Raw genomic sequence first — 18,096 nt, 5'->3', positions numbered from 1 at the left:
TATTAATAACAAAAAAATACTGGGATCCTGACTGGAAATCAGTTACACTTAAAAAAAATCTGTGGAATAAAACCTAGTAAAAAAAACCTACCCTGAAAAAAATCATCCCCAGCATTACTAGCTCTTTGTCCATTTAACTGATGAAATTACAGTATTTTCATGATGATGAACTGAAGATGACAGGGAAGTTGAACACGTTTAGAGACCTTAAGTGAACTAGGATGTTCTCCAAGGTTTTCAGAGCACAAAAATGAAGCTTGCCAGTTTTTAGCAGAGACATGAACTGCTTTTTATGTTAGAGAAAACTCCAGTTAGGCTGTTTTATTACTTAATCAGACATAAACACAGAAAGTATTAAAAAGCTTCAGACTCAATTATGATATAATGCATTATTTTTAATCTATGTATTCACACATATAAATATAAACCCTGGAAAAGTATCTGTCTGTAAAATGATGACAGGCAGAATAGGAATGTATAAACCCAGTAACAAACACTCCTCAATACAAAAAAACAAGGACATCAGATGCAAATGCCAACACAAGGTATTTAACTAGCATCTGAATTCACAAGATCAATGTTCCTCAACATACAGGGAGGTCATCCCAACTATTTAGAAGGATGAGATGCAGATGAATTTCCTTCAGGACTGATGTACAGGTACAGGCAGACCAAAGTAAATCTTTTAAATACACAGCTGGGAAGCACAGAGGTTTACTAATCACAACTTCCAGTATGTTCTTCCCACTCCAAGGATCATCATCTTTTAATACCCCTGAAAGGATTTCCAGAAATGTCTCTACCCATGAGCCTCCAGCAGCTGAACAGACCCAGCAGCAAATGGCAATGCCAGGCACTGAAATTTGGGTAAGGGCAGCATGAGCAGGGACATTTTCTGGTACAAATCTGCCCATTAGAATTCCTCGGAGTTCTATTAAGTTTAGTACTTCTTGCAAAAGGTCCCAAGGGAAGTTTTGCAGATCTCTATTAATAACCTGTTTTACACAAACAGAAGTTGTTCTCACAATTATGAATAATGTTCATTTCAACTGTTTAAAAGAATAAAAAAAAACTTGCACATTTAAAACGCTACAAAAAGAAGCTCTTACAAAGGGGAAAAAAAAAAAATCTATTGACTTTGTTCTCCTGCTTTCCAAACACTGAACACAAAACCAGTGGATTTACCTTCCAAGCAAGCAAATACTGGTTATGAGCAACATTAATCTGATTTGCCATCTGTTTCTATAAGCTTTGCATTTTCACCTGTCGAGACAGACGGTGCTTTGACAAAGGCATTTAAAAATACTATCAGAAACAGTGGAAGGTGCTGAGGCAACCACCCCCTGTCATACATGGCAGGACTCCAGCAGTACCACTCATGCCTACAAAATAATCAGGCCTCTGTGCAACTGCTGCCTGCAGAAAAGACTGCACTGCACAGCTTGTCATTTAAATATGCAGATAGGTAAATTAATCCAAAGGAAAAATTTAGTTTAAATATGCCCCTAGCACAGAAAGGAAGCCTGGACATCATGTCAAGCTCTTATAGCTCAAGAAATTATCTTATTTTCTTTGTTACCTTTTTTTTTTTTTAAAAGTAAACCTCTATGCCAGTAGTTAAAATTCAGTAATACAGATGATGACTTAGGTGAGGAATTGGCTTCTTCCATATCCATGCATTTTGTGGCTGACTTATCAGCTCAAGACCCAATACCAGCACTTGTCAGAGAAAAAGATCAGAGCAGCAAGACTCCCCTGCACACAACTCATTTCACAAAACACTTGATCCTTCAGATAAAATAAAGGGCAATATTGTCAGGAAGAATGAGCTAAAAGGGTTAGGGAAAAACCGTCTATAATAAACTAATAGAGCCCTTGATAAACATTTTCTTACTTTCTTAAAGAATAATTACAGAAATAATAATTACACATTGTTCTTTCTCTTAACTGCAAGACTAATCAAGGGTTTCAGCTCTTTCAAACTGCCTGCACTAAACCTTTTGTGTTTTCAGCCCTGAGCTTCCAGGAATACAAGTATTGTAAAACATACTTAATATTCTAATACAAATATACAGATTATACTGAAGCAAATCAGACTTACAGTTATTTCCATCATAAAAATCAGTCCTAACATGAATGAAAGACACATTGTGCACACAAACACCAAAAAACCCAGCTCCAATTTATTTTTTCTGCTTGCCATCAGGATAACCCAGCATTTAAAAGAATTATGAAGACCATGAAGCTCTTCACAAACTTAAGTAGAAAAACATAAAGCAGGACACTTTTTCCCCAGATTTTAAAAGACTCATCTCATGCTTGATTCAATTCATTGTCAAAGAGGGAACTGCACTGGATCTGCTTAGCTAGATTGGACAGTCTCCCAGAGTTGCTAATGAAGACAAGGTCTGGTGTAGGTGCCTGCTCACTGACTGGGACCCAACACAAGAGAATGGTGAGAAAGTTTATAATAGAAAAATGATAATAGAGGACTGTGTAGACACTCAAAATTTGCTCCTGTGTTTTTACAGAAGAGCAGACTGCTCTGCCATGACTGCACAGCATGCACCAGCACAGGGAGGAAAAGCAAAGCACCAAGCTCACATTTCCAGCATGAGAAGAGCTGGCTGGCCAAAAACAGAGCTGGGAGGTAAAACAGGCATTACCTTATCAGGGATGAGCAGTCTGCCCACAGACACCATTCCAAAAGCAGAGAAAGGTTCAAAATCTGATGGAAAATGCTATTTAATGTGGGTTCCCTTTTATACGTTAATGAAAGTTTCTATCTGGCTGCTGAGGAGATGCAGGGTTTTCACACTTCCTATAGCAGTGGGCTAAATGAAATGAGAGCCTATACCAATCAAACACAAAAAATAGCACAAACATGAGCATTAAGTCAAGGGATGGATTTGCTCCAAAGGAACAATACCTGATTAACAACATCACACTTACAAACTCTGAACATGTAAGTAAAGCTTATTTCTGCAGAGCATTCTGCTGGATAGTCTGACACTCAGTAGTCACTTCCAGCAAGAATGAGAAAGGGTTGTAAAATGGGAAAAGAAACACAGTAGCACAACACATTGCTTTTAACCAAAGCAAGCTATTTGTTAACTCCAGAAGGAAAGGCACTGGAACACAACCCATTGCTCTAGGCAGGAGTTAACCAATGTTATTTAGTGCTGAATTTCTTTCCAGATGGTTCACATGCACCTTGTGTATCAGAAAAAAACCATGCAGGAGACATGCTTTTCACTGTAGGGAACAATCTGCCAAAGGATTTCCACCAAAATTAACTGGTTGTCCTTGGTGGGGAAAACTACTCTCTCCAACCTGCAATCCTATGACACAAAATTCACTAAAAATTTGACTCTTAGCTACCTCACCAAGTAAATATCTCAATAGCTTATCAATTCCAGCAATCTGGACTTAGGACAAGCCAACCTAAGTACTTTCTTTGCACCTAACATCTGCAAACAGGTCTACATAAGCACCACAACCAATAAAAAAGATTAGTTGTTCTAACTTTGTTTAAAGAACAATTTAATGGATGCAAGCAAACACCAAGAGATGCTCTCCCTTTGCAGAGAGATCCTTGAACCCAGGGATCCACCTTCACATGGCTGAGAACACCAACAGGTTATCTTTCCTGGATTTCCATAGGACACAGTCTGCACCTCCACTGAACTCCATGGACATGCCTGGGAACTGCCAACAAAGTGAAAGAAATGTTTCTGCAAAAAGAGGAGTTAGCCAAGAAAGCTCTTTGGCACATAGAAAAAAACTGCTGGGGAGAGTGCCTGATGCTTCAAGGTCCCAAGAGGGTCAGCAACAGCAATACTCCTTCCTTTACAGCTAATCTATAAGGAAATAAGAGCCTTCTCAAGCACCTGCAGTATACAGTTTACCTAAAGAATGCAGTTAAAAACTTAAACCAAACCCAGCTCCTGTTGCCTAAAAGAAGTGCAGCAGCTGGTTGCCTACTAGCACACACAAACCTGAAGCCAGGATGGCACCACCAGCCACATCATGAGGTTTCTGGAGGCTCTCTCTTCATGGTTGTGAAAGTTCCTGGAGAGATTGACCCTGCCATATAATTGCTCCATATTACCCATAAGAACAAAGTTAAATGAAGCGAGGAGGGCAGGTCTTACTGTAAGTCATTATCAGTAACCACAACTGTCAGAACAATTCCAGTAACTTACTAATGGACTCTATCGGCATTTCCTCAAATTTTACACGCTGCACACAGACCTGGCACTGAGCAGGAATGCTGCTTTCATTACCCTGTCTGGTTTAAAACACAGAATTTAGATTATACCTTTAACTAAAGGGGAAAACCCCTCAAAAACCAAGGAACACAGCCTTTGATATCCACATCGGATCAGGCAAAAAGTGAGCTCTGTCAAGACAAGCTGCACACACAGACAAGACAGATGCACAACTTACAAGAAACACAAGACATTGATCATCTGCACTGAAATAAAAATATTTGTGGCACTTTTCTCGCTCAGTGGTTTCTGACTAAAGCTAGAAAAATTGTCCTACTACTCACATACTTGTAAGTAACCAAGAATAAAGGCAAGGGGAATGTCTGCCAAGAGCTTCATCCCATAAACAACTTGGTAATTAATATCTTTTTAATTTCCAGTGAAACTAACAAAGAAATGGAGTCAGAGTTATCCCTGTGATAACAACCCAATTTTAATTTTGTATGAACACCTAAAATACCCACTGATAGAATGATATTCTGCTGCTTAACTGCATTCTCACCTGCTGTAGTTTTGAGGGTTTGTTTGGTAGATACAGAAAGCTACCTGGCTTCCAGCCAGGACTTGGCCAAGTACCTAATGCTCCAACTATCTACCTGCCTGTTCATTAAGTTTCAGAAAAAGATTCTTGAAATTGCATCGCTCACTATACAATATAATGAACACCTGTGGTTCAAAATTTAAAGTGCACACTGCATTTAAACCACCTACAATCCCAATTCAGGATACAACTCATTAATGGGTGAAGATCTCAACATTTTTCTTCTGACCCTGTGTTCTTGGGCTTGTCTTTTTAACTAAGGCTGAACAAGCTGCACCCTTCCAGAACTCAGACTCTACTCCGTATAAACAAGCCTCTCAAGTGAGAGGAAAACACTCTGTATCTTTCACTTGACAACAAAACTAAGGTCCTTGAAACATTCTAAGCAAAATTGTATTATCAGGCTGAAACAGGTATGTTTTAGTGGGAATTTGGATCTAGTTCTGCTTACCATCATGGATTTGGTAGAAAGGATGTATCCTCAGCAGATGGGAGTCGATGCTTTTTATCAAACCACTGGGAAGACATTTGCACAGCCTGCCAGTCAGCAGCCAAGAATGATGAGAACCTCCTTCTGATGCATTAGTGCAGAGGTTCAAATTAAATCAAGTCAAGAATGACATTTATACAGTAATATAATAACCTTCCAGAGGTACACTCTGTATTTCAGAGAAATGGAAATAGTCACTATTTAACCTGTCCATACACATCAAATGAAATTCAACAGCTTGTTTGTACTGGAGGTTCCAGTAGTAAGCACTTCTGACCTGGAAGAATAATGCAGCACACAACCATGCTGACCAAAAAACTGACATGTTGCATTAGAATAGTAAGTGGTTCTCAGATTCCACAAGATAAATCCTATAAAACTCCACATTTGTTGATTCTGTTGAAAAGATGCACCTACTTTTCAGAACCAACCCATGTAAGAAGGATTTCAGCACTTGCCTAAGTCCTAATTTCAATACAGACCTGGGGGGGAGGGGGGAAGCTGTCCTAGTTAAGAAACAGTGTTGAAAGCTAAAAACAAATAAAATATGCACTGACTTGTTTATTTCTGAAACCAGCAAGAAACTTCAGAAGCAAACACAGGGCTCTGAAGTTTGAAGTGTGGTTTTACATCCCTCCTTCTCCCCAAATCAAGGGCATTGTCTTGCTTCTAAGGTCAAGCCCAGAGTTGTAGTCCCAGCCACCCTTTTCCCAGGCTACACCCAGGCAATCTTTCACACTGTGCTGTCAAGAGTTTGTCCTTCCGTTTCTGCAGATGTTCATACAGACCCAGGAGAGCTTCTGGAGCCTCTTTCCTGGGGGTGTGTGGAAGATCATGCATAACCCTTCAGATTTTACACAGATGAAAAGCAAACAATGAGTCTGTGGTTTTTAATGCCAGCATCTGTGTGACTGTCACCTTTGTCACCAGGAAAATTCAGTTTTGTGCCAGAAGTTCCAAAGGCAGCCCTCAAACTCTGTTTGGTGCATGTGTGTGATGGGTTCATTGTTTTTTTTCTTTGCCCCCCCCCCGCCTTCAAATATAATTAATTTTAGACATTCTGAACTATAAAAGTATCACAACAGCCACCAATGTCATGAGTATTATTGATTACAGTAGTTTTTTAAGCAACCCAACTATAAGGAAAGCATGCAGATAAACCTTGCGGGACAAATATAATCTTTGGTTTAGTGTTTTGGGGTAGGTTGGGTTTTTTTAAGTCCTAAATGCAGCACAGGAAGATGAAAAGCACTAGTTGATTTTACTCTAATGAAGCTCAAGCTATTTTTAGAGGGAAAACCTCTTAAATCCTGAAGTGCTTGGCTGATTTTCACATTCTTTTATTAAGTTATTTATAAGTAATAATGATACCCAGGAGAGCATCTCCCTTCATTGCCTGCAAGCTTTGAACCTCACCAAATTCTCATTAAACTACTTCAATAACTTGCTCTCACAGTCATATAATTACAGGCACATAAAAGGCAGTGAAGTTTTTGTGGTTTTTTTTCAGAAGACATGAGCTGTCCCCCTCACTGAGTAGTATTTACTATTAAAATAAGAGAACAGTTAAGTTGTGCTCAGTCTGGTGTTGTATTTAAGTATATGATAAGTTCCAGCCTTATATTCATTCTGAGACAGTTACAGGGGAAGCTGATCCAGCCACTCAGGAAGTGGCCTCATGTCATTCTGCCATAAATCTTCAGGGGACAGAGGCTCTGCCAGCAGGCTTGGAGATAAAACCCATTCAGTTCCATGAAGCCATAAGGCTCAAGGAAGGAATCATTGATGCATAACTGCAATCAAGAAAACTCTGCAGCAATAGGAGACAGAGCAGAAAGAGAAAACAGGATTGTATTTTGAACCAGGATTGCAGCACAAGTCGTTATGCATCTCCAAGCAAGCTTTTGCAATACCAAAAGCCTTCCTTTCTTCAAATCTGTTCCCTGAAAACCATTTCACTTGTGCTGCTGCTCAGACAGAGCATAGAGCCCTGCCCAAAAAGTCCATATCATGGATACCCAGTGGTGAGGCAGGCAGAGGAGATACTGCAGTCCTTCTGACTGGCTAGCTGAGGCCCTGCCATGCATTCCCAATGCAACAGTTTCCCAAACTTCCTTATTCCAGAACCAAAGAAAACAAGTCAGTGTCTTTACCAGTGGCAACTATTGCCAGAGCTCTTGCAATGAATGGCCAGCAGAGAAACACTGTAACCCAGATTCTTCAATCCCTCCTTGCTGCATCTTCCAGCTCAATAAACAAAGTGCTGCAGCCTCCCACTTCAGCCTGTAGCCAAATCACACCGTATTCCTGCTGCCTGGCAAACAGGCCAAGCCAAGGCCACAGAGGCTGTCCCTTCCTAGCAGATCTGCTTTGTTCTTTCACAACTGCTCTAAAGCAAATCATTCATTACCAAGTGCTGTTTCAGTAAAAAGCTGTATTAAAATTAAGGGAATGGAACAACAAGAACACCACATTCCGCTTGACAGGGACAAAACCTAAGTTTGATTTAGAGGCAAGTTTTGCAATTAAAAAAAAACCAAAGAACTCAACCCTTACTGGGCCTGACTGAAGAGGAGCTCAGCAGTTGTGAGGCTGCAGATCAGGCAGCCAGGGAAGGGGCTCATCACACTCCTCCTTCCCTGCTGCTTCCTCAACCAACCACCTTGGGAAAGAAACAGGAATTGATGGATTAGCCGTTTTTCCTACAGCCTCCTCCTTTCCAAGAGAAGATGAAGATGATGCAGTGGAAAACCCAGTGTCAGCTGGAGCAGTTACTGCCCAGGCATCTGTGTGTGTGTCCATCTGTAAAGAAAGGTGATGGAAGGAATGGAAGGGGAGACAACAGCAGTTCTCTAGAAGGTCCACTGCAATGCACAGGAACCTGAGCAGCAACAGCAGTGAATGGAAATCAGGGGGTGCAGAGCAGAGAACAGGGATAAGAAAGAAAAGGAAATTAAGTTAAGGTAGAAAACTGGTAGCTTTTCCCCAAAAGATCAACACATCTATGATCAAAAACCCTGCGAAGCATCTCAGCATCTCCCCGAGCTGACTAATCCGTGCAAATCAGTACTGAAGTGATAATTTGTAAACAACATCAATATTTAGAGTAAAAGCAGTCAACAAGTCACTCCCTCCATTAAGATCTGGACTGTTTTAAGACCAAAGTTTGAAAGCAGTTTCCTGCTGATTATTCTCTGCTGAACGTGGCCATTTCAGCCCAAGCAACTACAGGAAATTTGAAAGAGTTCTGGCCAAAAATGAAATACAATAATAACAGACATAAAAAGATGTAGTACTCCAGAATACCTCACATATATGAAGTACTGCATGAACACTCACTTATCCTAATCATCTCCATGAATCAGATATGTATTATTAATAGCACCATTATGCAACTGCTGCAGATTCCTGTTATTTCATTGCTCACTCCTCTTATTCCTCTTTTCTCTTCCACTTGCAGCACACAAGCCTCTCCCATTTGTTTGCTCTTCATTTTCTCCTTCAAATGTTACCATCCACTTGCTCCAACACCCCTGCCCTCTCTCTCTTCCCAGTGCTAACTTGGAGCAGATTGATCTCCTCTCCCTGCATCCCTTACACCTGCTACTCTATTTCAGCTGTAACTTTTTGACTGGATAAACTGACAGCCTGCACAGCAACACTCACCAGAAACATGCAGTCATCTGACAACAATTAAAATTACAGCTAATGATTTCTGCACCAGCACAGGCACCTGCTTCACTACCAGCCCCTTTTTTTGGAAAGGAGCAAATATCTATAATTTTTGAGCACTGGGGCTGAGTAATAAAGCAATGGCCCTACAATGGCAGAACAAATCTACCACAGCAACTGCTGGCAAGCACTAAGTGGTTTAGTTTTCATCTAGTTTTACAAAGAATTCATCATAGATAATAAAATCTGTAATTTCCATCTGAATCTTGGAAGCCTTCATCAATTTTTACACAAATCCATCAGTATCACTTGGTATATCATTCACACACAATGCAAGTACTAGCACAAGGGAAATTTTCAGTCACACACACAATATTGCAAATTTAATCAAACACATTAGTCCCTTCTCTGCTGACTTAGGCCATAACTCATCAAAAACTGCAGAACTTCCCAGGGCAAACACTAAGTTGACAGGACTCTTTCCCCTGAGGCAGCACTTTTCAGTTTGAAAAATGCTAAGGTAGATCTATTCATCAAAATTGTTTTCTTTAGATGGAAAACAGTATTACAAGAAAAAGGATGACTTGTTTACCTCCCTGGCCAAGAGCACATTAACAGAAAAGATGAGACAAACACCTTTAGTGAATGGCACAGACCCGAGAAAACAAGCATTCACAAACCAACTGCAAGCATGACTGAGCCAGATTTGGTGCTTCTTTAAGCATCTGACACCCCAAAAGATCTGAGGCATTAGGTAGAAATATTAACAGAGCACTGATATTCAACTAGACCTGTCTTCCAGCCCCATTTTAATTAACAGGTGTCAACATTTTTATTAAAAAAACCCAACAAATAGGCATTATTGGTTTTCTTTCCAGAGGCTGATAAAAAAAAGATATCCTTGCATTATCTGTATAGAATTTCAGTAGGAAACCGAGTGACTTGGAAGCTTTATGCCTCCTATCCACACAGTCCATAACATTTCTAGACAAATCTCCTTTCCCAATAAAACTCAGAAACAGCTGATCTACAAAATGAACCAGCAGCAAAGCTTTCAGTCCAAGAGAAGAGGAGGGGAGGCTCTGACCCTGCCAGGAGGGGGCTGTGGCAGTGCAGAGCCCCTGCCCCCAGCCCAGGAGTGCCCAGGCAGCACCCTGATCCCTGCAGGTGCACAAGCCACTTGTGCCAGCAGCACTGACACAGCAGCCAGCCCCACCCAGGGAAAGTGAATCCAAATGGATGCAGGATCCTTGGGGTTAATGGATAGCAGCTTTCTGTATTAGACAGAGCAGTCTGCTCAGCACTTCTTCAGCTGCTGTACCTCCCTAACACATGTTGGATCCTTTAATTCCTCAAAATTTTGTACTCGGGTGCTTTGTTTCCCCTTCTGTGATGACCAACATTTCAAACATTAACACAGACTCATTCACCTTCACTCTTAGTCCTTCCAGAAGAGATGATGTTCAAAATGTGACAGAAAAATAAAAAGGGAGATTTATTGTCTTATTCCCAAGTGAGCTCCCCCCACCAACAATACTGCCCCAGGCTCCCAACGTGCTTTTTTAAAGAGCATCCATGGAAAATCAAACCAAGAGTAAACTCAGGTTTCTGCTTTATCCTGCCTCACATGGCAGTGCTTAAAGAGAAAGGCTGACAGATGAGTCTGGTACTCAGCAGTGGGGAACAGCTCATATAGGCTTCATTATCAGATCATGGAATAAATGTGTAGTAGATTAAATTACTTAATCCCATAAATTAAGCAGAGTTAAACCAAGTGAACCCTCCAATATCCAGTATGAATCTACCACTCCTGGGACATTATTTCATGACTTTGCAGTATATAACAATACACTTGCAACGTTTACGTTCCCAGCTCCATTTATCAAGCTCTTGTCACAGGTTCCACAACTCCACAAAAAATACATTTGAAATTTTACTCCTGTATCTTTGTGACACAAAAGTTGTGGCTGCCCCATCCCTGGCAGTGTTGAAGGGCAGGTTGGACAGGGCTCTGAGCAACCTGGTGTAGTGGGAGATGTCCCTGCCCATGCAGGGGGGCTGGAACTAAATGATCTTTAAGGTCCCTTCCAACCCAAATCATTCCATGATTCTATGATGACCATGTGTATCTCCTAGTCCCACAGTTCTGCCCATTAGCACCACAATATACCACACTGCAAATAAGCAGCACCAAGACTCACACAAAGCCCCTCAGCTTCTCCTAGGAGCATCTTTGGTGTAACCTGCCAGCTCCTAGTGATTCCTTGGGACCTTTTGCTTTTACAGCTTTTGTCATTAATAACTCATTAACTGCTTTCTCTGAAGTTTCTCTTCAATCACTTCCCCTGCCAGTATCTCTTTCTGAGCTTACTGATTCTGGATTCAAATGTTTTGAACATCTTGCAGGCTTTGACTTCTTGCCAAGGTTGTCTTCTGCTACACCAGATTTCTCCATACACCTTACAGTTATCTCCTCCTTGCAGCAGTATTCCATGCTCAGATTTGGGCCTGCTTCCTAAAGATCCCTAACTCCCACTTATTTCTTGTTTACTTTCTCCCAGTGTCACAGCTTGTTTGTTTTTTTTTAAAGTCTTGACATTTCCAAATAATTCCCCAGAAGATGGTTTAATTGTTTCTCCAACTGCTTTATCTATTTTTCATGCATTTTTATCCTATAAATATACTGAAGGGTTGAACATGTTTAAAGAGATCAAATTAATCGATGCCTCAAGGAATGCAAGGCTCAAATTTTGAACACATCTGCCAGACAACATTTACAAAATGGTTTAATTTCTTCTCTTTCCATTGATTCAAACTTTTCAAAACAGTGTATTCACGGGAACATCAGGTTCTTAGTACATTTTACAACTCCAGAAATATTTTATCTGTAGCCTTCTTCAATACTAAATGTGTAAAAGTATTTAGCACCCCTCCAATAAAAAAAAAACCCACACAACAAACCAAAAAACTTCAAAACACAACATCTAGAAAGCATCAGGTTTACTTAGATTAACTGACTTGGATGCTTCAAAGTACATTTCAGGTCACATCCAACTCCAAAAATATTAAGATTGAGGGTTTTTTTCCTGGAAACTATTTCCTGATCATGTGTGTTTAATGATCAATTCAACCTAACAACAGTTGTAATTCAAGCTTTAAATAAATTAATTTCTAAGTTTTAAAGATATTAAAGAAAACCAAGGATGAAGTGGTGACAAACCACAACCAAAAAAATCTGGTTTTACTTCCCTGTAAAAGCTTTTTGTGCAGGTCTGGTGAGAAATTTTAAGTTATCTTTCAAAAAAAAAAAAAAAGGCCACTTGAGAAAGCCACAGGTCATTTTGTATTTCTTTCATTTTCCAAATGAGAGCCTGCCCTCTTGTGTGAGACTGAGGTTCAGCACCACACAGAGGCAGGAAGACCAGCCCTGCTTCTGGCTACTTAGCAAACATGAACCTTCCAGTGCTTTTTTTTATTGGATTGTGCAGCTTCTGCTGAACAAGGAACACATAAAGCAGCTCCCTAATCTAATGCCCTCTCTGCAACATGAATAAAGTGATTTCTAGTTTGCTTGTTATCTTGGTCTATAAATTAAGAGTCAATTTGGAAATATTTAAGTGCAAAGGGAAGCAACCAATTCCAAAATTACATCACCTTTTGGACAAACCCAGAGATAACATAACAAAGAGGGTTCTTCTCTGCCCGACTGTGACAAATAAAGGAGAAAATGAAAAACAGGGAATTCACTGGGACTTTCTGTTTTGTTTTTAGCCCTTACCCCAGTTAGTGAACTCTACTTTCTTAAGAGAGGAGGCCAAGCACATCTGAGTCACAAGTAACTTGTGAAAGCCACTGATGTCACTTAGTTTTGTCAAGATCCAGAAATGAAACCCACTCAAACCCATCCTGCCTCCTGCCCACAACAGGCACTTCACAGCCAGCACAAGCTGGAAATGTTAATCCAGCTGCCCCAGCAGCAGCACTGCCACAGAACACCCAGGGCAAGGCATTCCCTGTGGATACCCACAGCCAGAAAGGGACAAGCTTTCAGGTGTCTTTGAAATTCAGAAGGTTTCATCCCCCAGACCAGCAAGGCCCCTCAGACCCAGACAAATAACCAGTAACACCTACTTTCGAAGGTGCTCGTGTTCCTTCAGGAATAGTTCTGTTCTTCTGTTATTCACACCAGACCCACTTTTATATGACCTGAAATGTAAAAAAAACCCAAACAGTAAGTATTGGAAAATGTTTTTTTCTTGAGACATAGATTAATCATTAGATCAATCACAGCATCATAAACAGGTTCAGGTTGGAAGGGACCTCAAAGATCATCAGGATCCAACCTCAGTGTGTTTCTTAACTGATGTAGATATCTAACATGCTTTGTTACTCCCAAGTGACCACACAGAAAAGTTCCAGACCGTTTTCATGTGATTTGCCATAGCTTAACAGCTTTTCTTTAAAACCATTCCTTTCTTTTCAGTGAGTAAAACCAAACCAAAACAGAATCTTATCAGGACTTTAAGAAAAGCCATCAATTCCAGTAACTTTTTCCTTCATTTGGAGTGCAGATCAATAAGCTCTGCCAGGTGTTCTCCTGCAGGAGGGTTTCCACCTTCTCCCTCTGAGGACAGTCCCATCCCATGGCTGTAACACACACCACAACTTACTCTATATCTTTTCTTACTGATCCCAACAGGTTCTCCCTTTCTCTTATTGCCAGGAAGTTTGCTTTGGTTTTGTGGAATTCGTGTGTATAATCCTGTAATAAAACAATTATTCCAAACTTAGGATCCCGAGTTCAATTTAACAACACAATATACTCAAATAAGATCCAACCATCTATTGAAATGCTTGCTGCTTTCCAACACAATGTGCAAAACCAGGGAATTAACATAAAAAAGGCATGGAAGTTCATGCAAAGAATTTTTAAAGCTCTCTGCTCTTCCAGTAGGTGTTCACTTTTGCTAGCTAAGGCCACAGAGTGAAAGCCACTGTAATTCCTTCTCCCAGTTTCACACATCTTCACCTTATTTGGCATGGTGAAGAAGTTTATTTTTTGTTAAGTAACACCAGATGAAAAAGGAGTATTTCCTGAACTATGAAAATGACCTTATAATTTTCAAGTTGCAATTTTACATGTGAAAAATTTCAGGCAGCTAATGCTGCTTGAAAAGCAGTTTAACTGGCAACTAGTGTGCACCAAAAATCACTGTGAACATTCAGCACCATTTTCCACATGAATACCATGGCTCTTACCAAACACTAAGCTTTTTACTTTGTGTTCTGCACAGATATGAAGCAGAAACCCAACTGTGTATAACCAGTCAGATAAAATATGCATTTTTAACATTACTATGCCATGAAAACACCACCAGCTTGAAACACAGTTGATTTATAACACTAACTAGTAGCTTTAGCATCACATTCCCTTCAGCTCCCTCTAGCTGTTTAGGTAGTTTGACAAACATGTTTTCTTATCTTAAATGTGATGTTTCCTCTCCTATTGCTACATCACAGCCCACGCACGTAGTAATTAATTTAATTCAATAATTCAAAATAATTCATGAGTCCCTCTCATGTATTAAAAACACCTACATAAGACCATCTGCTTTACTGCTGATTCTCAGTTAGGTGCCAGTCACCAATACCACCATGAAAAATGCTACTTTTTCAACTCCAGAGATCACTTCTTGGGGCGCCCGGAGAGCAGAAAAGCGAGGTGGGATGGGTGGCATTTACATCTTCTGGTAAGATATTTAAGGACACTGTGATACCAGCACTGGTCATAATTCTTCCAAACAAAGGAACAAACTGCCAGGAAGAAGGGCACGTGTCTGTACCTGCAGGATGTCTCTGTGGCGCTGCAAGGTGTGCATCAGAGCAGCATTCAGGGAGGGAACTCCTGCACTGTTTGTGTATTCTGCCATTTTGTCATTTATTCCAGTCAGCTGGAGGGAGGGAAAAACACAACAAACCCATGAAATGGATTGTTCTTTGTGAGAGAGCTACAATGCCCAAGTATCTCCTCCCATTCCTCACAAAACCTGCAGGGTAGTTTTTTCCTGAAGTAAAAATCACTTGAATTACCTTTCCCAGGAGTTGTTCAATCTCCACAGCCATGGTCTCAAACATTCTGTCCTGGCTTGATCCATTTAAGAGAGGAGTTGTGTCAGAGCTAAAGAAAAAGAGGAGGAGCAGTCACTGAAAAGCACATTAGCTTCTCATGAATGCAAGAAATCAGGACATATTAAGGTCAGGTGTTGGCAAGCTCCACTACCCAGGTTTCCTAAAGAGATTAATTAAGCTCAGAAAAAAGTACATTTCCTTATCACACAGGCCTTTAGCTCTTATCTGAGCTAACGAGACAGTATCAGTCAGGGAAAACAGAATCTCTCCTTGGAAAAGATTTGTCTACTACCAGCACACAAGTAGCACCAATGCTTCCAGAACCAGAAATTAATGGAAAGGTTCAAAAATTGATTCAACCCTTAAATTTAATAAATAATCAACACACACACCCCCTCTCCCCAGCTTCTAAGCTTGATTTATCTATGGGCAGGAGGGAGCACTGCACTATTAGCACATTTCACCACCCACATAATTACACCTTAATTACACAACCCACTGACCTATTCAGCAGTCAGGGCTCTGCAGAGCAATGCAAACCATCCCATTTATCACAGTTTCATCCAGCACACCTGCCCTCTGTGCTTTTTAAGATAAACTAAAACCACAATGAAAAGCTCCAGCTGAGCAACAGAACAGAAGCACAACACAGGGCAGGCCACCCTGCAGAAGTGTGGCAACTAGCCCCTCTCAGAGGCTACTCTTTGCTTTGGGAAACTACTACACCTAGAGTAGACAGTAAAAGTAACTAAAATAATGAGACTATGCAGCAGGTAATACCATACAGAGCCAGAGATGAGAGACTAGGACACTGATTCAAGAGTAACGTGATCGTTCATTCCTAAGGCTCTCTCAGGCTTCCTGAACCAGCAATTCATGGAAAGGTTCAAAAATTGGTTCCATCATTGAACTAAAAAAATACTAATTACAGAATACCAACATCCATACACACAGCAGTCACAGCTGATACACAGTGTTGTGACCCACAGTCCAGAAGCAAAGGCTGGCAGTTTTCAAAGTTTGTGCACAGAGACAGAGAAGTTGATAATTAGTGCTGTGGAACTGCAGGGAAGACCTCAACTCTTGACAAGTTTTATCCTACTCATTCTTCAGTCAAGCACAAACCTGTCTAAAGCAAACAGGAACTATTCACATGCACACATTCAGGTGTACACAGATTCGGTTCAGGTATGTAAAAACATCTATAGAGTTCTCACTACTAGTACTTATCTCAGCAGAAAGCCAGACAGCAGCAGCTGCCCCTCCCGCAGGAAGGGCTGGTCACCTGCACAACCCTGCAGCAGTCACAGCTGCTCAGGGCTCCACTTCCCTGCTCCCCTGATACTGAAGTCCCTGAACACTCCCCGCTAGTTTAATAAAACTTAAAAATTGGACAATAAGCCGATATAATGTGCATTCAAAAGTCGGATCGCTATTGCACCAAGACCAACGCCAGCATCAAGAAGTGCAGAAAGGAGCTTCCTCAGAAGCTCAGCAGAAAAGCCACAGGTGGGACCAAGCATCCAGCACAACACGAACCCAGGAGCACAAGCGGCGTTTAAAACAGAAAGAAACGGGCTAGTACCTATACCTGTCGCGCCTTCCGTCTCGGCTGCTGCTGTAGCTGGTGCAGAGTTTGCTGAAGGAGACCAGCTTCAGGTCCAGCTCGTTCTCCAGCTGCCTTGCCTGCTTCCTGAGATCTGCAGGGGCGGCCGAGAGCGGGGACCAGTCACGAACCCGCACCCCGACCCCGCGGGGACGCGATTTCCCGGGGGGGGGGTTTCCCGGGGAAGCGGCGCAGACGGCTCAGGAGCCCCGGCGAGGGGAACCCCGCGGGGAAAGGGGGGGAATGAGGTGAGCAAACAGAAAGCACCCGGGGCCGAACGCCCTGTCCCACAGCACCGGCCGGGGCCGCCCCCCTCCCCGCTCCCCCCGCGTCCTCCCCGCAACCGGCGCCTCGCGGCTGAGGGGCCTGAGGGCAGCGCCGGCCTCGCGGCGGCGGGCAGCGGGGCCCCGGCGGCAGCCCCAGCCCGCCCGGGAGGGCCCCGCCGCCCCCAGGCCCCACTCGCCTTCCCAGTAGTTGCTGCTCCCCGCCGCCATCTTTGTTGTCCGACGTCAGCCGCGGCACGGCGAGCCCGCGCGGGGCCTGGCCAGAGCGTCTTCCCGAGAGCGCGGCGCCCCCCCCCCTCCGCGCGGCGGGCGGACCTCCCGCTGCGGCGCCCCCTGGCGGCCGGGCGGTGCCGCGCCACGGCGGGGGCTGGGCCCGATCCTGGGGCGGGGCTGGGCTGGGCTGGGGCTGGGCTGGGCACCCTCCTGGGGCTGGGCTGGGCTGGGCTGGGCTGGGGCTGGGGCTGGGGCTGGGCTGGGCTGGGCTGGGCTGGGGCTGGGCTGGGGCTGGACACCCCTCCTGGGGCTGGGCGGGGCTGGGCTGGGCTGGACACCCTCCTGGGGCTGGGCTGGACACCCTCCTGGGGCTGGGCTGGACACCCTCCTGGGGCTGGGCTGGACACCCTCCTGGGGCTGGGCTGGGCTGGGCTGGGGCTGGGGCTGGACACCCCTCCTGGGGCTGGGCGGGGCTGGGCTGGGCTGGGCTGGGCTGGGCTGGGCTGGGGCTGGGCTGGGGCTGGGCTGGACACCCCTCCTGAGCCTGGGCTGGGCTGGGCTGGGCACCCTCCTGGGGCTGAACACCCCTCTTGGGGCTGGGCTGGGCACCCCTCCTGGGGCTGGCGCAGGCACCTGGCGTAAAACACACCTTGTACATGTATAAAGCAGCACCACTAACACTGGGCAAGGGCGCCCCGCGAGAGCCAGGCCTTGAAGGCAGCCATTCATTAAGGTCTCATGTAAATCACACCTTGAGGTGCATACAGATAATTGGACATTGTGAATGCACAAGGTGATAAAGAACCACAAACTAGAAGATCAACAGCTAAACCAGTCTTGGGCAGTGAGAGCTGTAGAACTTGGTATTGTGTCCTTTAGAACTTAGCTCA

General features: G+C 43.1%; 1 protein-coding gene across 2 annotated transcripts in view; it reads right to left on the bottom strand.

Moving 5' to 3' along the window:
• The window catches only part of GOSR1 (golgi SNAP receptor complex member 1), a 32,343-nt gene extending 15,117 nt beyond the window's left edge, over positions 1 to 17,226 (bottom strand). The window contains exons 1-6 of one of the 2 annotated variants that reach the window (XM_051636208.1): positions 17,173 to 17,226; positions 16,695 to 16,803; positions 15,065 to 15,152; positions 14,818 to 14,925; positions 13,645 to 13,736; positions 13,106 to 13,180 (exon numbers count right to left, since the gene is read on the bottom strand). In XM_051636208.1, the coding sequence (XP_051492168.1) occupies positions 13,106 to 13,180; positions 13,645 to 13,736; positions 14,818 to 14,925; positions 15,065 to 15,152; positions 16,695 to 16,803; positions 17,173 to 17,203 (503 nt within the window). In that variant the 5' untranslated portion in view covers positions 17,204 to 17,226. Of the gene's footprint in view, positions 1 to 13,105; positions 13,181 to 13,644; positions 13,737 to 14,817; positions 14,926 to 15,064; positions 15,153 to 16,688; positions 16,804 to 17,172 lie in introns of both variants that reach the window. The other variant, XM_051636207.1, reaches the window with a different exon arrangement.
• Between the last annotated feature and the right edge of the window lie 870 nt (positions 17,227 to 18,096).

The sequence above is a fragment of the Apus apus genome, chromosome 18 (genome assembly GCF_020740795.1).
Source record: "Apus apus isolate bApuApu2 chromosome 18, bApuApu2.pri.cur, whole genome shotgun sequence".
NCBI classification, from domain to species: domain Eukaryota; kingdom Metazoa; phylum Chordata; class Aves; order Apodiformes; family Apodidae; genus Apus; species Apus apus.
Note: the sequence above shows the minus strand (reverse complement) of the source record. Positions and strands in the feature narration are given on the sequence as shown.